General features: G+C 41.0%; 2 protein-coding genes across 4 annotated transcripts in view; both read right to left on the bottom strand.

Moving 5' to 3' along the window:
* Positions 1–11,331, bottom strand: part of LOC115201531 (endothelial PAS domain-containing protein 1) — a 54,140-nt gene extending 42,809 nt beyond the window's left edge. For both annotated transcript variants that reach the window (XM_029765236.1, XM_029765237.1), the window contains exon 1: positions 10,892–11,331. In XM_029765236.1, coding sequence (XP_029621096.1) covers positions 10,892–10,917 — 26 coding nt within the window. In that variant the 5' untranslated portion in view covers positions 10,918–11,331. The remainder of the gene's footprint in view (positions 1–10,891) is intronic.
* A 5,640-nt stretch (positions 11,332–16,971) lies between these two features.
* The window catches only part of LOC115201530 (protein kinase C epsilon type), a 150,908-nt gene continuing 145,663 nt past the window's right edge, over positions 16,972–22,216 (bottom strand). For both annotated transcript variants that reach the window (XM_029765234.1, XM_029765235.1), the window contains 2 exons: positions 21,976–22,122; positions 16,972–20,587 (listed from right to left, as the gene is read on the bottom strand). In XM_029765234.1, coding sequence (XP_029621094.1) covers positions 20,438–20,587; positions 21,976–22,122 — 297 coding nt within the window. In that variant the 3' untranslated portion in view covers positions 16,972–20,437. The remainder of the gene's footprint in view (positions 20,588–21,975; positions 22,123–22,216) is intronic.

Here is a 22,216-nt window from a genome sequence, read left to right as displayed (position 1 = left end):
GGAGAGAGAGAGGGGGGGAGGAGACAGAGATATGGAGAATACCAAGACTTCAGCCCCTCCCCATGCTGTTTCTCCAGCGGGGTTGGGGCTGGGATTTCAGAAGCCTGCGTTCATGACCCTTCCTGAGAACTTGTCACAATAAACGGCATGTTTCAGTTTAGAGACATCATACAGCTGGGAAATACTGTTTCCCTCTCTATCTCTTTAAAACCCTCACATTAAACTCTAAAAGAGCCCTAAAACCTCACACAAGCACAGTGGTCTTACACAAAGGCAGTTTTTGTGCCACTAGCCTGCCATTTAAAGCTCCATCAAACAACTGTGAAAGAGAAACCAAACTGAGACCGTACTCATTATCTGGGAGAGTACAAGGCCTGTACTTTGCTTGGCCTGAACAGTGTGTGTGTGTGTGTGTGTGTGTGTGTGTGTGTGTGTGTGTGTGTGTGTGTGTGTGTGTGTGTGTGTGTGTGTGTGTGTGTGTGTGCGCATGAGTAAAGTTCTGGATTAGAGAGCAAAAATCTTTAGTGCCAAGTCTCCTAGGGGCACTTACCTGACACAACATGTATAACACTGCCTGGCCCTCTCTAGGTTCTCTTCTCTTTTCTCTGCTCAACGCCAGTCAGGCATCTATCTACTCAATGTCAAGTCATATTCAATACTGATGGAAAGAACTAAACCACTACAAGGCCCCATTCGATCGACTACTTTGAAAAGGATCCAAAAGAAATCGAGGTAAGACAGACACGGACCTTCCAAAGGTGTGGGACAGTAACCACATACTGTCTCTCAGTGTGAATTTAGTTTATGTCTCTCAGTGTGAATTTGGTTCATCTCTCTTCATACCATGGCCAATCTGTAATCATGGCCTAGAGGAAAAGCGTTGAGTGGGGTATGTCAATGTTTGGGTAATGTTAGGATAGCGCTGTGGCAAGGCAGTGGGCACAGTGCCAGCTCTGTCTGCACAGGCCAATGGACTGAATGGCTGAGTTGACAGGGGCTTTGGCCAAAGCAGGGCCTTTCTACTCCCTAACAGGCTACTGGCTCCTTTAGAGGACCCATCACAGAACAACACACACACACACACAGACAGAGAGACAGAGAGACAGAGAGAGAACCCCATAATAAAGGTGACATAACCTCACCAAAGCCACAAACCAAAACAGACCAGCACTAAGTGACTGGTGTAGAAAGCCAGAAAGCTTTAGCAGTTCACAGTGCTAGCTATGAGAATAAATATTGTGGTGACAGTATGTGAAAAACATGGGAATAGACAGATCCTTTACTTATGAAATGTATGATAAATGAATGGGGGAAAAAAGTGGATACTTACATTTGTCATGCAGCTTGTACATAGTTATTGTATAGCCATATGAGAACAGTAAGTAAATAAACACATCAAATAATCCCATAAGTGGATCCTTTCACAATAACACATGGTCTATAAAACTAAGTATGCAATATCACCGCTGAAATAAACATTGCTGTACAAGCCAGGCCAGAAGCAATGATTCACCCCATTGACAATGCCATAAAGACTAGTTATTTAAAACTAGCAATAAATGGCAAGGCCTAACACACACACACACACACACACACACACACACACCCTTGGGGCTTTCTCTTTTTAATATCTAACCTCATTGAACCAGTGATCTGGTAGTCTTCTCTAAGATGGCCGCCGACATGTCTCTTGTGTTGTATAAGTTGTTATGTCTAATGGGAAACCCTTCTCTGCCCAAAGGAAATGTCACTTCATTCTCTACAGCCCCTCCAGTCCATGATTTCCTGATCATAAAGATTTAGTGTCCCTGTTCGATTCTTAATATCTGTCTTGTTTATGTTCTGGATGTTTGGGGTTGATCTGATAGTGTGTGTTTGAGAAAGCTCTTCAGTGCAGTCACGAGGCTGGGGCAGACTGAGAGGCGCTCATCTCGTTACTAGACTCTCTCACACTGCTCTCCTCATGGGGATATGGTGTCTCTATCTAACCCTTTTATTCAAACAATACAGAAAACGCTCCAGAATTAAAGGACGCACAAATCCACTGTGTTCTCCTAGGGAGCCGGAGGAAAGCTAAGGAGCTAAGAATTAGAAGATGTTAAATATATTTTTCATGATTTGGCTCGCACATGGGATAGACCATTACTAAGCTGTGGGCAGTGAAAACTGATACCAGTAAATAAGTTAATAAGTGAAACAAACACGACTTCACAAGTCACCACCACTGGGGAACAATTATCGCCATGTATTTTTTTGCTGTAGGAGCCATAGGCTGAAGTACAGTATGCTGAGGGCTCTGCGTACTGTAAACCAGAACTACAGGCTCACCATCAGGCAACACTCAATACATACATACTACACAGTAGTACTGTACATGTATGTGGACATCTTTGTGGTTCTCAGAATTATTTTGTCAATTTTCTTAATATAAAATGGTCACAAGGTCAATATTTAGTTTTGCTCTGAGGTCTGAGATTAAAGTCAAAGTTACAGGTGTTATGTCTTCTGAAAACCTTCCTTATAGATGAAGTAGGCTACAGCCACTGAAATTCACTCTCCCTTTCATCACTCTCTCTCGTTACCTGTTCATCACTCTAGTTACTGTATAGACTATCTTTATTATTACTTTGAGATTTTGAGAAGTTCTGTTAAGCAGATAATGTGTGCTATGTCTGTTCAACAGATTCCGTTTTTTTAACTCTTCATTAGCCCCTACATAGCCTACTAATGATGCGTGGGTTGACTCATAACCCGCATTCCCCGCGGATATATCCATGGGCTGTATAAAGAGAAAACAATACCTTAAAAAATCCGTAAATGTATAATTCTTGTGCAATTTATAGCCTATCTATAGGCTACATTGAGGTTGTTCTTTCATGATTGTAGGCTATCTGGCATTAGAGTGTAAGCCTAAGCTTTAGGGCCTAACTGTACGCGAGCCTAATAGCCTACACACCAATCACCAAATGGTTTAGGGAACGGACAGAAAAAGGTAATGTCATTAATCCACGGAGCAAAAAGGAAAATGTCAGAGTTGAATTCAATAAGAGAAAAGCTGCAACATTTGCCCATTATTCTTTTCAAAATTCTTCAAGCTTTGTCAAATTGGTTGTTGATCATTGCTAGACAACCATTTTCAGATCTTGCCATAGATTTTCAAACGGATTTAAGTCAAAACTGTAACTTGGCCACTCAGGAACATTCACTGTCTTCTTGGTAAGCAACTCCAGTGTAGATTTGGCCTTGGGTTTAAGGTTATTTTCTTGTCTGGTGAAAGCAGACTGAACCAGGTTTTCCTCTAGGAGTTTGCCTGTGCTTAGCTCTATTAAATTTATTTTTTATCCTGAGAAACTCCCCAGTCCTTAACGATGACAAGCATACACATAATATGATGCACCACTACTATACTTCAAAATATGGAGAGTGGTACTCAGTAATATGTTGCATTGGATTTGCCCCAAACATAACACTTTGTATTTACGATAAAAAGTTAATTGCTTTGCCACATTTTTTACAGTACTACTTTAGTGTGTTGTTGTAAACAGGATACATGTTTTGGAATATTTATGTTCTGTACAGGCTTCCTTCTTTTCACTCTGTCAATTAGGTTAGTATTGTGGAGTAACTACAATGTTTTCTCCTATCACAGCCATTAAACTCTGTAACTGTTTTAAAGTCACCATTGGCCTCATGGTGAAATCCCTGAGCAGTTTCTTTCCTCTCTGACAACTGAGTTAGGAAGGACGCCTGTATCTTTGTAGCGACTGGGTGTATTGATACACCATCCAAAGTGTGTTTAATAACTTCACCATGCTCAAAGGGATATTCAATGTAATCAAATTTTTACCCATCTACCAATAGGTGCCCTTCTTTGTGAGGCATTGGAAAACCTCCCTGGTCTTTGTGGTTGAATCTGTGTTTGAAATTCACTGCTCGCCTGAGGGACCTTACATATAATTCTATGTTTATTGCACACAGACTGAGTCCATGAAACTTACATTGTGACTTGTTAAGCTAATCTTTACTCCTGAACTTGTTTAGGCTTGCCATAATACCTATTGACTCAAGACATCTCAGCTTTTCATTTTTGATTGAATTAGTAAAAATGTCTTTAAACAGAATTTCACTTTCACATTATGGGGTATTGTGTGTAGGCCAGTGACAAAATATCAAAATGTAATCCATTTTAAATTCAGGTTGCAGCACAACAAAATGTGGAAAAAGTCAAGGGGTTTGAATACTGTCCGAAGGCCATGTAAATTAGGCAACAACAAAAAATCCTGCACCCCTGTCAAAAAAAAAATCGCCCCACCGTCTCTGACTGTAGCTTACAGCGCATTTTCTATATTAGCGGGTTACACTCTTAGAAAAACTGGTTATTTGGGGTTTGATATAGAACCCTCTGGTTCTTCAGATGAGATTAAAGATCCCTTTACTAATAAAGGTTATATACACTACCATTCAAATGTTTGGGGTCACGTAGAAATGTCCTTGTTTTTTAAAGAAAAGCAAATTTTTGGTCTATTAAAATAACATAAAATGTATCAGAAATACAGTGTAGACATTGTTAATGTTGGAAATGACCATTAGAGCTAGAAACGGCTGATTTTTTACGGAATATATACATAGGCGTACAGAAGCCCATTATCAGCAACTGTCACTCCTGTGTTCCAATGGGACGTTGTGTTAGCTAATCCAAGTTTATCATTTTAAAAGGCTAATTGATCATTAGAAAACCCCTTTGCAATTATGTTAGCACAGCTGAAAACTGTTGTTCTGATTACAGAAGCAATAAAACTAACCTTCCTTAGACTAGTTGAGTATCTGGAGCATCAGCATTTGTGGGTTCGATGACAGGTTCAAAATGGCCAGAAACAAAGAACTTTCTTTTGAAACTCATCAGTCTATTCTTGTTCTGAGAAATGAAGGCTATTCCATTCGAGAAATTGCCAAGACACTGAAGATCTCATGCAACACTGTGTACTACACCCTTCACAGAACAGAGCAAACTGGCTCTAATCAGAATAGAAAGAGGAGTGGGAGGCTCCGGTGCACAACTGAGCAAGAGGACAAGTAGATTAGCGTGTCTAGTTTGAGAAACAGACGCCTCACAAGTCCTCAACTGGCAGCTTCATTAAATAGTACCCACAAAACACCAGTCTCAACATCAACAGTGAAGAGGCGACTTCGGGATGCTGGCCTTGAGCTCAGGTTCATCATGTTTCCATTGATCATCCTTGAGATGTTTCTACAATTTTGATTGGAGTCCACTTGTAGTAAATTCAGTTGATTGGACATGATTTGGAAATGCACATATCTGTCTATATAAGGTCCCACAGTTGACAGTGCATGTCAGAGCAAAAAACAAGCACAGAGGTCAAATGGATTGTCCGTAGAGCTCCAAGACAAGGATTGTGTCGAGGCACAGATCTGGGGAAGGGTACGAAAACATTTCTGCAGCATTGAAGGTCCCCAAGAACACAGTGGCTTCAATCATTCTTAAATGGAAGAAGTTTGGAACCACCAAGACTCTTCCTAGAGCTGGCCACCAGGCGACACTGAGCAATCGGGGGAGAAGAGCCATGGTCAGGGAGGTGGTCAGGGAGGTGACCAAGAACCCGATGGTCACTCTGATAGACCTCCAGAGGTCCTCTGTGGAGATGGGAGAACCTTCCAGAAAGACAACCATCTCTGCAGCACTCCCCCAATCAGGCCTTTATGGTAGAGTGGCCAGACGGAAGCCACTCCTCAGTAAAAGGCACATGACAGCCTGCTTGGAATTTGCCAAAAGGCACCTACAGACTCTCAGACCATGAGAAAAAGATTCTCTGGTCTGATGAAACCAAGATTGAACTCTCTGACCTGAATGCCAAGTGTCACGTCTGGAGGAAACCTGGCACTATCCCTACGGTGAAGAATGGTGGTGGCAGCATCATGCTGTGGGGATATTTTCAGCGGCAGGGACTGGGAGACTAGTCAGGATTGAGGCAAAGATGAACAGAGCAAAGTACAGAGAGATCCTTGATGAAAACCTGCTCCAGAGCACTCAGGACCTCAGACTGGGGTGAAGGTTCACCTGCCAACAGGACAATGACCCTAAGCACACAGCCAAGACAATGCTGGAGTGGCTTCGGGACAAGTCTCTGAATGTCCTTGATTGGCCCAGCCAGAGCCTGGACTTGAACCTGATCGAACATCTCTGGACAGACCTGATAATAGCTCACAGAGCTTGAGAGCATCTGCAGAGAAGAATTCCAGAATGACAACTTGCAAGTAACCTAATGTTAGCCTACCAGTAAGCACGTTATTTTTCAATGTATCAAGGTAAGCAACGTTGACTATTTAATTAAAATATATAAAACCCAAGTCATATGATAAACTATAGGCTAGATAAATAAAGTTAAAACGTTATTAGAATTTGAGTACGTTTGTAAGATAATTTAGCTAGCTAGCTAGCTAAACAGAAAAACCTAGGCTACTTTAATTTGCCACTTTACAAGCTAACTCTTTCAAATAAACATTATTTTTATTATGGGATATGCCAAATAGAGCTACAGACCCAGTCTAACATGGGAAATTAGCGAACTGTTTATTTTTTTTCAATATTTCAGTGTGGAGTCAATTGAGGGGACTAGTCTGTTTCATGAAGCCATTAGAAGGCATTTGCTGACTGAGAGGAGGTACAGTTGAAGTCGGAAGTTTACATACACGTACGTTGGAGTCATTAAAACTCGTTTTTCAACCACTCCACTAATTTCTTGTTAACAAACTACAGTTTTAGCAAGTCGGTTAGGACATCTACTTTGTGCATGACACAAGTAATTTTCCAACAATTGTTTACAGACAGATTATTTCACTTACAATTCACTGTATCACAATTCCAGCGGGCCAGAAGTTTACATACACTAAGTTGACTGTGCCTTTAAACAGCTTGGAAAATTCCAGAAAATTATGTCATGGCTCTAGAAGCTTTTGAAAGGCTAATTAACATACTTTTTGTGTACCTGTGGATGTATTTCAAGGCCTACCTTTGCTTGACATCATGGGAAAATCAAAAGAAATCAGCCAAGACCTCTGAAAGAAAATTGTAGACCTCCACAAGTCTGGTTCATCCTTGGGAGCAATTTCCAACTGCCTGAAGGTACCACGTTCAACTGCACAAACAATAGTACACAAGTATAAACACCATGGGACCACACAACTGTCATACCGCTCAGGAAGGAGACGTGTTCTGTCTCCTAGAGATTAACGTACTTAAGTGCGAAAAGTGCAAATCAATCCCAGAACAACAGCAAAGGACCTTGTGAAGATGCTGGAGGAAACAGGTACAAAAGTATCTATATCCACAGTAAAACGAGTCCTATATCGACATAACCTGAAAGGCCGCTCAGCAAGGAAGAAGCCACTGCTCCAAAACCGACATTAAAAAAGCCAGACTATGGTTTGCAACTGCACATGAGAACAAAGATCGCACTTTTTAGAGAAATGTCCTCTGGTCTGATGAAACAAAAACAGAACTGTTTGGTGATAATGACCATCGTTATGTTTGGAGGAAAAACGGGGTGGCTTGCAAGCCGAAGAACACCATCCCAACCGGGAAGCACAGGGGTGGCAGCATCATGTTGTGGGGGTGCTTTGCTGCAGGAGGGACTGGTGAACTTCACAAAATAGATGACGTCATGAGACAGGAAAAGTATGTGGATATATTGAAGCAACATCTCAAGACATCAGTCAGGAAGTTAAAGCTTGGTCGCAAATGAGTCTCCAAATGAACAATGACCCCAAGCATACTTCCAAAGTTATGGCAAAATGGCTTAAGGACAACAAAGTCAAGGTATTGGAGTGGCCATGACAAAGCCCTGACCTCAATCCTATAGAAAATGTGTAAGCAGACCTGAAAAAGCATGTGCGAGCAAGGAGGCCTACACTCGAGGGCTGCTGGGTTCACATCATCAAAACATTCCCCTACAGTTGGGCACTTGATCAAGGCCCTTAAGAACCTGTGCTCCTCTCAACTGTATGTGTGAGGTCTGTTGTTCGGGGGGTTGAGAACAGAAGACCTATTTTTGTTGCTCACTGTAACTAATGGACAATGTATATTATATTATATTAATACCCAGTTCCACAAGGGGCCTAAAGGGGGCTTAGCCCCCTCAGTTCAATATTGTGGCACCTCAGTTTTAGTTTTATGTCCCTATGTAAAAATAGCAAAAACGTTGAGTGACAGGTTGGCAGAAAAAAAACATCTGTACCTCTGCTGAGCTGTCAGTACAATGGACAGAGCACGCCACGGTGTGTGTATGGGGACAATGGACAGAGCACGCCACGGTGTGTGTATGGGGACAATGGACAGAGCACGCCACGGTGTGTGCATGGGGACAATGGACAGAGCACGCCGCGGTGTGTGTATGGGGACAATGGAAAGCCACTGGGGTGGTTAGGTATGACTCCTTTGTATTTCCATAAAAAGCGGGGGAAATGTTTGTCATCTCTGTGGATGGCTAAGTGAATAACGTGATCAAGTTTACCAGTTGGGTCCTGGTGAGGATGCCATGTTGGAGGCCGAACTGTCACCTTCCTGCTCTTCTGCTGTTCCTATAGGGGACGCTCTGCAGGAGTGTCCTGCCCTATGATGGGGTGTGTGAGGTTTTCATCCCGACGTTGACTGACACTGAATTGATTATGACCGAGCTCTCTCCGAAGTCTGGAGAGGAGAGCACCCAGAAGAGCACCTGGGCTTGGGAGAAAATGACTGCATCACTAAAATGTTCCTGAGTGTGGCAAGGAAGTTGTGTAACTGCTGGGGGATCTGGAGACAACCCCAGTGTCCACTGTGCATCATTTGGGAGAGAATGCTCCTTTACCTGCTTCAACAAAGGCCCATGCAGGGAGGTTTGTGAACCAGTATCGCCAAAAGTTTAGTGGACAGTGTTTAGGGCCTGAGCAAAGTGTTCATCTGCCTCAGGGCAACTTCTATGATGTTCCTTTATTTGCTCCGCCAATCTACATTCACTAAATGGACATACCATGTTGGTCAATATGTATTATGTACCCAGTGCTTGTTTGGAATGTGCCATTCTGCCTTGCTGTCACATGTCCATTCGTTTAGGGAGTGTGTGCGTTTAAGGGGGGTGGTTAGAAATACTGAACCATAATGATTTCAGATGAAGGGAACATCTCCTGTCAATGTTAATTAAGGTTACTGCTTATGTGTTAGGAACGTGACTTGAGCATAATTTAAAATGTGGAGACCAGGTGTGTGGTGAAGACATGCTGTGGACATGTCTCTCTCCACCACTATTGCGCACTGACTCCTGCCAATTCCTGCGGAATATTTGTATCAGCGTTCCAGTTGTTTGTCAATGTTTATCAATGCACCACGAACTATATATTCATCAGTGAAGTTACTGTTAATCCCGGCATATTCCCCCATTTATTTTGAATGTTTGGTTATGAAAATGTTGACAATTCATTATACAATATACATTCCCATACCATTCTCATTCTCCAAGTGGAAATGTTGTTTGGAGAGCTCACAAACTGCGCAACACTTGTGGATAAATAACGTGTGGTTTATTTAATTGCATTTAACAGTTTACTGTCAATTTATTCATTGTCTTTGATTGGAGAACATGTGTCTGGTTTCTCTGTCATTTTTAATGTTGTGTGAACGCGCGCGCTTTAGCTATCTATAGATATACCTGGTCTGCTCGCCAAGAATAGGTGCGGATAAATGTATTTAATTCCCTTTGGGGATGTTCTAGTTAGTTCACTTTTGGGTAACTCAAGAGGAGACTGTATCTGAGCCTGGTAGACCTCACATGTGCTTTATTGGTTAAAACAGGTTTTTCCTGAATGCTGGTTAAAACAGGCTTTTTCTTTTGAATGCTGACATTTTCAAGTCAGAACTTTGTACATATATTTGTAAATATCACCGTCATATTTGAAACACCAGCGCTGTGTAAATAAATCCGACACTCATTTGCACCTTTATCTGCCTGCCTGCCTCCTGCTGAATCTCTGTCCTTACGACTGCTAGAAGGCCAGTATTTTACGCTGATACAGCGCAGCAGAGAGAGGCTACAGATTTCGTGCCAACCTGTCACTTCAAAAGCACTCCATGATCTTGGAGTCTCTGCATTTGAACTATATGTTTATTGTGGTATAGCGTGATATACGTAGAATTCAATATCATTCCAATGCACGAACCCTCCAAAATGTTACAATCTCGGCGATTTCAAGAGCCCCTTTAGTAACTTTATCCTGGCGCCGGGTCGTATTATTGTGTTGTAAAGAAGTCAGCCAGTGTTAACCTGGCCCATCATTCAAACAAAGAGATTCCTCCCTGGCTATCAGTGCATATTTCCAAACTATGTTTGCATATAATGACAATACATTCTAAAAACTATGCTGGTATTCTTTTGACCATTATTGAATTGTTTATTAAATAATATTCTTAGCTCAAAATATTACTATTTAATATTAGTATAATTAATAAATGGCACCATGCAAGGTTCTATATAGAACCATTTTGGTTCAGTGAAGAATAACCTCTACGGTTGCGATCAAAGAACCCTATAAATGGTTCTATATATAGAACTTTTTGTGGTTCCATATATGTAGCAAGTGATAGAACCCTTTTTAGTTCAATAAGGAACACTTTATTCTAATAATATACCCTATAAAGCACAGCGCGCCTTTTATTAAAGGGCAACAGGTCTCCGAGCTGCACATTTTCGGCGAAATGTCACTCATAGTTTGCGAGGAAAATCGCTTACTAGGCCTACCATTTAACGTGTTGATTGTAGGTTTAACATGATCATTTCTTATCAAATGTATACATCTAAGAACAAATAGGCCAAACAATAAATCTAAAACAAATCTACTTTACCTTTTCTTGTCCTTATCAGCCGTCATGTTTTCTTTTGCAAAGTTCAGTGACAAATGGAATTTCCCCGAAAGTCCGAATCAGTCCACTTACGCAACAATTTTCAAGTAACAGATAACATACACAATGAAGAATATTGAAAGTCAAATCGAGATGATGTAATTTCTCTGCTCTTTACGCACAGTCCATTTCAGATGCAAGTTGTCTTTCAGAAGCAGTAGGCAGCTGTACAGTCTCAGAACACTGCCAAGGATTGTACAGCCTATTCACCGATTCACCAAAGGTAGGCCTACAATCCACAACCTTTAGCCTACAAATGCTTTAGAAGTTGGATAAAATAGGGTCCGCTGTCAAAGTTTCCTTGCGTTGGTTGTGCTGGTCTGCTGAACTTCTAGCCCAGTTCGCTGTTCACTCTTCTGCGCTCAGCTGGCCCGTTGACAGCCGCTCACGCGTCAATCTGACCGCAGTGATTGGTGAAAATGCTGTGTAGAACCGCCTTAAATATCCCCACCCACTACTCTGATGGTTTCGTTGTTTTATGCTGTCGTTCAGTCCCTGTAGGCCTACATACGGTAGCCTACACCTTTGAGTTGACTTGCCCTTGTATGTTGTGTAAGTACAGTTGAAGTCGGAAGTTTACATACACTTAGGTTGGAGTCATTAAAACTCGTATTTTAACCACTCCACAAATTTCTTGTTAACAAACTATAGTTTTGGCAAGTCGGTTAGGACAAACCACATTGTGCATGACACAAGTAATTTTTCTAACAATTGTTTATAGACAGATTATTTCACTTATAATTCACTGTATCACAATTCCAGTGGGTCAGAAGTTTACATACACTAAGTTGACTGTGCCTTTAAACAGCTTGGAAAATTCCAGAAAATGATGTCATGGTTCTAGAAGCTTCTGGTAGGCTAATTGACATCATTTGAGTCAATTGGAGGTGTACCTGTGCATGTATTTCAAGGCCTACCTACAAACTCACTGCCTCTTTGCTTGACATCATGGGAAAATCAAAAGAAATCAGCCAAGACCTCAGAAAGAAATGGTAGACCTCCACAAGTCTGGTTCATCCTTTGGAGCAATTTTCAAATGCCTGAATGTACCACGTGCATCTGTACAAACAATAGTGCGCAAGTATAAACACCACGGGACCACGCAGTCGGCATACCGCTCAGGAAGGAGACGCGTTCTGTATCCTAGAGATGAACGTACTTTGGTGCAAAAAGTGCAAATCAATCCCAGAACAGCAGCAAAGGACCTTGTGAAGATGCTGGAGGAAGCAGGATACAAAAGTATCTATATCCACAGTAAAACGAGTCCTATATCGACATAACCTGAAAGGCCGCTCAGCAAGGAAGAAGCCACTGCTCCAAAACCGACATTAAAAAAGCCAGACTACAGTTTGCAACTGCACATGGGGACAAAGATTGTACCTTTTGGAGAAATGTCCTCTGGTCTGATGAAACAAAAACAGAACTGTTTGGCCATAATGACCATCGTTATGTTTGGAGGGAAAAGGGGGATGCTTGCAAGCCGAAGAACACCATCCCAACCGTGAAGCACGGGGGTGGCAGCATCATGTTGTGATTGTGCTTTGCTGCAGGAGGGACTGGTGAACTTCACAAAATAGATGGCATCATGAGGCAGGAAAATTATGTGGATATATTGAAGCAACATCTCAAGACTTCAGTCAGGAAGTTAAAGCTTTGTCGCAAATGGGTCTTCCAAATGGACAATGACCCCAAGCATACTTCCAAAGTTGTGGCAAAATGGCTTAAGTACAACAAAGTCAAGGTATTGGAGTGGCCATCATAAAGCCCTGACCTCAATCCTATAGAAAATTGTGGGCAGAACTGAAAAAGCATGTGCGAGCAAGGAGGCCTACAAACCTGACTCAGTTACAACAGCTCTGTCAGGAGTAATAGGCCAAAATTCACCCAACTTATTGTGGGAAGCTTGTGGAAGGTTACCTGAAACGTTTGACCCAAGTTAAACAATTTAAAGGCAATATTACCAAATACTAATTGAGTGTATGTAAACTTCTGACCCACTGGGAATGTGATGAAAGAAATAAAAGCTGAAATAAATAATTCTCTCTACTATTATTCTGACATTTCACATTCTTAAAATAAAGTGGTGATCCAAACTGACGTAAGACAGGGAAATTTTACGAGGATTAAATGTCAGGAATTGTGAAAAACTGAGTTTAAATATATTTGGCTAAGGTGTATGTAAACTTCCGACTTCAACTGTAGGTAGGTTAATTTACGGCCTTGCATTGAGCAGATAATTATGTCAACCATCCCAACAATTCATCTGTTCATGTGCTTGTATGGTGATGGCAACAGAAAAACACACGACTGTCATTCATGCCAGCCAATGGGGCATTCAGAGTTCACATGAGTCTTTGCTATCTTTAAAGATAGATCTACTAAAAATGCCTTTTCTGAAGAAATAACAGTTTGAGTCTATCCTCAGATAACTGTTGCTTGTTTAGCCATTCCCAAATGTTGAAGAAGACGTTTCACAATTTTTGTTGTTGTTGACATTTCACGTGTGATATACAGTCAAGTCCACAATTATTGACACCTTTAATAAAGATGATCAAAAAAGACTTTATTAAATAAATAATACAAATCCTGAGCTATATTGTATGCAAAAAATGGGGAATTATGTTTTATACTAATACAATTGCTCAGAGGAAGATATTTTGTTTCAAAACTAATAAATGAAATCTAAAAAAGACAGGGGTCAAAATTATTGGCACCCCTCTTTTCAATACTCCAGCACCCTCCTCTTGTGAGGATAGAGACACTGAGCCTTTTTCTAAATGTTTCATGAGATTGGAGAATACACTGGGAGGGAGCTGAGACCACTCCTCCATTCAAAATCTTTCCAGATCCTTGATATCCTTCATCTGCTGTTATGGACTGCCCTCTTCTATTCAAACCACAGGTCTTCAATGGGGTTTAAGTCCGGAGACTGAGATGGCCATTGCAAGTTGATTTTGTCGTCAATTAACCATTTCTTTGTGGATTTTCACTTGCAGCCAAGTTTCAGCCTCCTGGCAGAGGCAACCAGGTTTTTGGCTAAAATGTCCTGTTACTTGGTAAATTTCATGATGCCATTGACTTTAACAAGGAGCTCAGGACCAGTGGAAGCAAAATAGCCCCATAACATTGAAGATCCACCACCATATTTTACCGTAAGTATGAGGTACTTTTGTGCATAGATATGCTTCTGTTTTTCAACACCAAACCCACCACTGGTATGCGTGGCCAAAGAGCTCTATTTTCATATCCTCTGACCATAGCACTGGTTCCAATCCAAGTGCCAATGACGTTTATCAAACTCCAGACACATCTTGTCACATTTATTTCACATTTTGGAAATTTCACATGATCTTAAGGTCACTTATTAAATGCAATATGTTCTGCATCATCTCCTCTTTGGCCAAATGAATGGATTGGATGGGCTGCAGTGAATCTGACATTCTGACATAAACATTACCAAGAAACTCACATCTTTTTCCCTTGAAGTGTTTAATTATTGGTGGATTAACCACACTGAGCATGTTTTGTTTACAATTATTGGCAAAAGAGCTGATCTGATTAGTCAAAATAACAATTAGTGAATAAAAGATCAGGATCGGACTGCCCTTGTAAACAGCTTTTTGATAAAAATTATTCATCTCAAGTATTAAACAAGTAAACTGAAGGTTCACTGACTGCTTTCAGTAAGCAATCTGTTGAGTTAGACCCCACTGGGTCAAAGTGACCCATAATAACTAATATACAAGCTGCCATCCTTCTCAAATACTGTATTTGATGAATCATGCAGAAAGGAAGGGAAGTGGTGCTAACATATAAAACAGTAGATCTTTGTAGATAGAAGGTGCTCTTTGGTAAAGGGGTTAAGTGGTAATAAAAAAAACAAGGAGGATCAAGGGACTCTTCAAATAATAAAAAATGCCTGCATTTTTATGGCATGTTCAATGGAATAAGATTTTAAAACTCTGACGCGTTTCGGCATAGGCCTCAGTCAGGGGCTCAAACTACTGTGAATTTGTAATTTAAATAAATATTTTCTTGTCCCAGTTAGGGGATATGATTATAATGGTATGATTATGGGATAGTATAATTATGATCAAAATATAACTTAAAATGCACTCTTCTCCTCTCCATTGTGAGGGGGAGAGGAGGCTGTCAACGTGTTCAATGCGTTCGACACACATCAACTGTTCTGTAAATAGCATTGTAGTGACCTTCACTACATGACCAAAAGTATGTGGACACCTGCTCGTTGAACATCTCATTCCAAAATCATTGCCATTAATATGGAGTTGGTCCCCCCTTTGCTGCTGTAACAGCCCACTCTTCTAGGAAGGCTTTCCACTAGATGTTGGAACATTGCTGCAGAGACTCCATTCGGCCACAAGGGCATTAGTGAGGTCGGGCACTGATGTTGGGCGATTAGGTCTGGCTCACAGTCGGCGTTCCAATTCATCCCAATGGTGTTCAATGGGGTTGAAGTCAGGGCTCTGAGCAGGCCAGTCAAGTTCTTCCACACTGATCTCGACCATTTCTGTATGGACCTCGCTTTGTGCATGGGGGCATTGTCATGCTGAAACAGGAAAGTTGGAAGCACAGAATCCTCTATAATGTGATTGTATGCTGTAGCGTTGATTTCCCTTCACTGGAACTAAGGGGCCTAACCCAAACCATGAAAAACAGCCCCAGGCAATGATTCCTCTTCCACCAAACTTTACAGTTGGCACTATGTATTGAGGCAGGTAGTGTTCTCCTGGCATCCGCCAACCCAGATTCGTCCGTCAGACTGCCAGATGGTGAAGCGTGATTCATCACTCCAAAGAACATGTTTCCACTGCTGCAGAGTCCAATGGCAGCAAACTTTACATCACTCCAGCCGACGCTTGGCATTGCGCATGGTGATCTTAGGATTGTGTGTGGCTGCTCGGCCATGGAAACCCATTTCAGGAAGCTCCCGACGAACAGTTCTTGTGCTGAAGTTGCTTCCAGAGGCAGTTTGTAACTTGGTAGTGAGTGTTGCAACTGAGGACAGACAATTTTTACGTGCTACGAGCTTCAGCACTCAGCGATCCCGTTCTATGAGCTTGTGTGGCCTACCACTTTGTGGCTGAGCCGTTGTTGCTCCTAGATGTTTCCACTTCACAATAAGAGCACTTACAGTTGACAGGGGCAGCTCTAACAGGGCAGAAAGTTGATGAACTGACTTGTTGGAAAGGTGGCATCCTATGACAGTGCCACGTTGAAAGTCACTGAGCTCTTCAGTAGGGCAATTCTACTGCCAATGTTTGTGTATGGAGATTGAATGGCTGTGTGCTCGATTTTATAAACATTTCAGCAACAGGTGTAGCTGAATTAGCCAAATCCACTAATTTGAAGGGGTGTCCAAAGACTTTTGTATATATATTGTATATCTGTACCCTAATAGGGTGATTATGAATAATGTAGCTATGGTGATTATGGATGAATTATCACCTGTGAGACATCGATCAGAGATAGAGCCCTAATCGAGTAGCTGAACTGTGTTTGACTTTAACAGTTGCTGTACATTGTCATTGATAACAATAACAGCAATGTCAAAGTTATGGCCCAGTAGTCCAACACTGGTGTTTATAGTTCATAATGTGTGATAATAGGTATCTTCTGTTGTTTTTTCCCTCTAGATATTGTCTAGATATTTTATCAGTTTCCATGACACTAGCAGGGAATGCAATGTTTGCTTTGAAAGGGAAGAATACCCAAATGTGGAACATCAGTCAATGATTAATGGCACATCGTGGAACCATTTTAGCAGTGCATATCTCAGAGTACATTCCAACAGTTGTCAGTTATGGACACTGGACAGTTCTCTATATGCATTCAACCCTGGCAATGTAAACAGTGTTGCATAGAGAGATTTTTTTAAACCTTTATTTTACCATGGAGTCCCATTGGAACCAAGGTCTCTTTTGCAAGGGAGCCCTGCATACATATAGTCAATATTGATTAACACTGAACATAAATTAGCCCTAAAATAAGCAAACCCACTATTTGTTTTGACATCATCATATTTAATAGGTTCCAAAAACAAACAATACACATTCACATCCTTTAGAATACAGTACATTTGGCACACAGCAAAATGCTTACAATGACATAACACTAATAAATGGCAAAGGAATTCAAAATAAAACATCAGTCAGGTGACAAATTGTACATATAAAGCTTCACAATACAGAAACCAAAAATTAAATCCGGTTTCCCAGACCCAGAATAAGCCTTGTCCTGGTTTAAAAAGCAATTTCAATAGATATTCTTTATTGAACATGCTTTTTAGCCCAGAAGTAGTCGTAATTTGGGTCCGGGAAACCGACCCTAAATGTATAGAGGTACATACAGTAATATAATGCATATGTCTGTATGTTTTATTCTACTGTATGTAAAAAAAATACATAATACTCAGCCAGACATATTTTTACACACAATTTAAGAGGTACTTCTCCAGCCATGTACAGTATATTATACTTATTGAGCGTTACTGCTTCAATGACTTTACAACAGACCAAATGGGTTTCCTATGTGCTGTTTTTTTCTTCTTCCTATTACAAACAGTTTAAAAAGTCAAATTAAAAGAAGGAGGATGGAAAATTGGAGTTAGCATTTGGCATGGAGGATTTTGGATCTCTAGGGCCACCATCCTTATGGGTCGGAGTAGGACAGGGATCCGCCATCTTACAAAACACAAACACAAACATAAGAGGCCTAACATCAAGAAGCACAGACAAAACACAGATACTGTAAACCAAAGAGACAGGTAAATTAAATTAAAGGACATGATACAGACAGAGAGACAAGAGGGTAGATATGAGCTATACGAGGGGAGACAAGTACGGTAATGGTTAAATCCTAAAAAACTGTCAAATGTCCTCTTCACCTTCAGATCCTTTAACACGGTTCTCATGTTGCTATGCACTAACTGGGTAACAGAGGGGGATCATGTGATTAATTGACACCCGTGCCTACATCTTTTCAGGATCTAGTATGAGAGGCATGTTTAAAGCCATTAAAATACTGCTTGATCAGTATTGCTTTGACAGTTGATGCTATGATACTGTCCACTATTACTGTTACTACCACTGTTGCTACAGTTACTCCTGCTCCCCATACCATAACTGCTACTGCTAGTGGAGCTAGCACTGTTATACATGCTACTAATAATACTACATCTACACTACTTAAACTACTACTACTAAAACTACTACTACAATAACAAATGCTACGGATACTTCTACAGTATTGCTACTTTCACTACCACAGTGCCACCACTGCCTCTTCAATTGCAAATAGTCCTACTATTATGACTCCAAATTTCAAACGTTACTTTAAAGTTTCTACTCCAAAATTGTTACTTTTGTGGTCTACTGATAGAATTTGACAGTAGATTGGACTTTACCTTGATTCTGTGAAGGCCTACAATAATACCATATATTAGCCAGAGAGTTTAGGCATAAGTGCATTAAGAAGGTCAATGGTTTCCATAAGATAAATTAATCCGATAGCTTTGCTACCTTTGGTTAAATTGATGTTTTAAAGGGATATGCTATAGGAAATGTTGACCTTTTCAAAGAGAGGTAAGGAGAGAGGGCAGGGAATGGCGGTGGTGAGGTGGTTTGATGGAGCATTCTGAAGGAAGCACATAGACATGGCTATCAACTGAGTTGAGGACAGGCAAATGAAAACAGCCATGCATATACTGTAAGAACCAAACAGACCGCAATAGCAAAGAGTCAGTGGAGGGAAGAACAGTGAAGACACCCGGCAAGAAAGAAAAGGAAAGCAAAAACAGACAGAAACATACACAGAATATTGCACATGGACATTGTAACTTTTTCATATTCTAGTAATACACAATAACATCATATGCATGACCATGCAAAGGATGATACCTCTATTTCTCCAAGAAGTCCACAGGCTTCTATATACAAGGTGGTCTGTACAGAGGGAAAGACACGGCTGTCTGGTGATGCCTTCACCCACATGATTGTGAGTCTTGTTGCATAGCAGGGAAATCCAGGATTTCAGACGCTGAGCAACAAGACAATCCAGTAAAATCACGACAAATCAAACATAATGAAATAAAACACACAATGAAATAAAACTGACCCAATGAAATGTAAAAGCTTCAAAAGGGCCATTCTCATGAACCCACTGCCTATATCGCACACGCAAAAACCAGACTCGCACAAACTAACATACGTGCAGTATACTAACTGACACACACACGTGCACGCAAACAGACGCGATACATTCAGTTGTATCCCCACGATCACTCATGCATGCAAGCACATTCTTCCACATTGAAACCCATGGCATTCATTTGGAGCATATGAATCTAGACTACCATAACACTGTGGGCATATCTACAACACATAACTGGTTCGCAGTTACACACAAAAGGCATTTGATGTACTATACATGGACTCATTCTAATTCTGCCGTCGTTTTGATCTTGAGGAAACTTTGACAAAGTATCAATAGTTACAGGCTTCTCTTTTTTATTGATACTGTGAACCAATCGGTTTGTAGCTTTTTTAAATACAATCATTGGTTCTAAGGATTTGGTTTTTCGCATTCAAACACGACAGAGGAGGAGGAGATTCTAGTACATCGAAAGACTTAAAGGACAGCTTGAGAAATTACAGATTAATATAATAATATCATCGTTTCAGTGTCATATACTCACTGAGGAACTAGGATATTTGATGAACCAGTTGAAAGTATGACCTATCGTACGAAGACCATGTGGAACAAGACCCCTGCCCAAAGCACACATAACCCCTGACCTTTTAATCCTTATATACACATAAAGTTGACACCGTCCCACAAACATTCCCTGTTCATTTCATAGTCCACTGGAAAGGGCCTTGTGACATAATCTGGGGCAGGACTGTGAGGAGCTTTCATCACTGTTATCAGCCCGGGCCAAGGGCCAGGCTATATTCAGTCTCAGGAGGCCAATCCATTGGCCACCCACCACCACAATGAGTTCTTTTTTTTTTACCGCTCTGATTGGATCAGGAGTGATCTGGACCAGCCAATAGGAACTTGATAATAAAGCAGATGGGCTTCCTATATGACCTACTGTTGAATTACATTGGTTTTTAACATAGAAAACATGCACTGATGGACAGACAGAAAAATATACTGGTACAGCGCTGTAGATGATCAGGTTTAAGTTTTGGAGTTATTACTAATCAGAGGCCCTAATGGCCGGAGTGTTGTATGAGTGTGTGAATGTAATAATTCACTCTGTGTGTATTGTACAGTATATTTCTGGATGTCTGTATGTGAGAATATATGTATGTATGTGTGTTCGTGAATGCGAGTGTGTATGTCAGTGTTTCTGCATATAGATGTATGTGTGTCTATACATGCATGTGTGTGTGTTGGTGTGTGTGCATAAACACAAGGATGAGGCGGACAGCATCTCTGTGTGTGTGTGTGTGTGTGCAGGCCTTAGGACAGAGTCTCCTCCCCTCCAAAGTAGGAGAAACCCTTGAACTCGTCTTGGTTGATCTGCTTAATAATGGCGTCTTCTACAGGGGTGAGGACAGGCTCCTCGCGAGTGAAGTCCTGGTCAAAGTTGTTCACGTCCCTTTTGGTTTTCTGTACAGGAGCAGGAAGGAAGGGAAGCAGGAGGGTCAGATAGTAAGGAAAAACAGGATGATGACTACCAAATTAGATCTCTGAAAACATTTATAAAGACAGTCATAGTGTTATTACTAGTGAATTAGTGTCACACGCGGATTGACTGTTTGTGTTTCCTTGATAAAGTCATTATAAAACAAGGCTGATTGACATAATAGACATGGATGGAGTAATCACATCACAGAACCTCTCTTTCATGCCCCCAGTTCTCTCATTCACGTTGTGTGATTGTTGACGTGCTCGTCGCCCCCTCTCTGTGTACATGGGAACAGGACGGACCCTTCCCATCCCACCCCTTCAGGCATTTCATACCCCCTCATACCCAGCCCATTCCGCAGCTCCATTCTGCAGCTCTCTATCTTTACACTATACCCACACAGGAATACTGATGCTTGGATACAGATGTAGGATCGTAACTTAAGCCAGTTTTCTACAGCAGGAAATGTGAATTATTGTGTGGATTATAATTAATAGACCCTTTTTGTAGGGATAAAAAAATTAAAAACATCTTAAGCGTAATTCAAGTCTGAAATTTCAAAGTGGAAATTACAAACTTCAGAAGCCTTTTAAAACCTAAAATACACTACAAGTAAATAACGTCCTGCATTGCAGGAAAGTTCTGCTGCAACAAGGTGATCAAATTAAGATCCTATATGGGGTCAATTTCACGCCATATGTATTGAATTCAAAATAAAATAAATTGTGAACATGAAAAATTAGGTTGAGAATGTTAACATTATATTTTCGAGGACGGGTGAAATAATGGATGTTGAAATAAAAAAAAAACAATTGAAAGCAAAATGTATAGAATTGTAAACAAAAATAAGACATCAATAGCAATCATACCACGGGCATGACAAAATATTTATTTTACTGCTCTAATTATGTTGGTAACCAGTTTATAATAGCAATAAGGCACCTCGGGAGATTGTGGTATATAGGCAATATACCACGGCAAGGGCTGTATCCAGGCACTCCGCTTTGCTTAAGAACAGCCCTTAGCCGTGGTATATTGGCCATATACCACACCCCCTTGTGCGTTATTGCTTAAGTATACACTTGAATAAGCATAATAGAGGATAAACACATACAAGTCTACGACTTATTTACATGTTGAAGGTTAGAGGTTAATAATGGTGAGGGAGGAACAGTAAGGGCCCTAAAATATACAGTACGGTATGTTCCCTAAGAGTTCAGACACACTCCATGGTGAAGTTTACCCTAGGTGCAGATCTAGAATCAGATTCCCCTCCCCCAATCCTAACCTTAAAATGCTAAACTGACCCTAGATCAGCGTTTACAGGCAACTTCACCCTACATGGTCTGAGCTATAAGTGCTAACTCACAATGCGAGGTTTGAAGGGTGGTTTGACCCTCTTCTGCTCCAGCAAAACCCAGTCGATCTCCTTGAAGAAGGGATGAACCTTGATGGCTTCCTCCAAGCCCTGGGTGATCACACAGCCCAGACGCTTGTTTGGACTCTTCGTCATGAACTACAGGACAGGGAAACAGGCAGATGAATGAAGGGGGAAGGGAAATAAAGGTACTTGACTTAATCCTCTTGGCCCCCTTAGGAGCATGGCGCGA

Source organism: Salmo trutta, chromosome 10 (assembly GCF_901001165.1).
Source record: "Salmo trutta chromosome 10, fSalTru1.1, whole genome shotgun sequence".
In the NCBI taxonomy this organism is placed as follows: Eukaryota; Metazoa; Chordata; class Actinopteri; order Salmoniformes; family Salmonidae; genus Salmo; species Salmo trutta.
The sequence above is the reverse complement of the archived record's forward strand: the minus strand, read 5'-3'. Positions and strand labels throughout refer to the sequence as shown.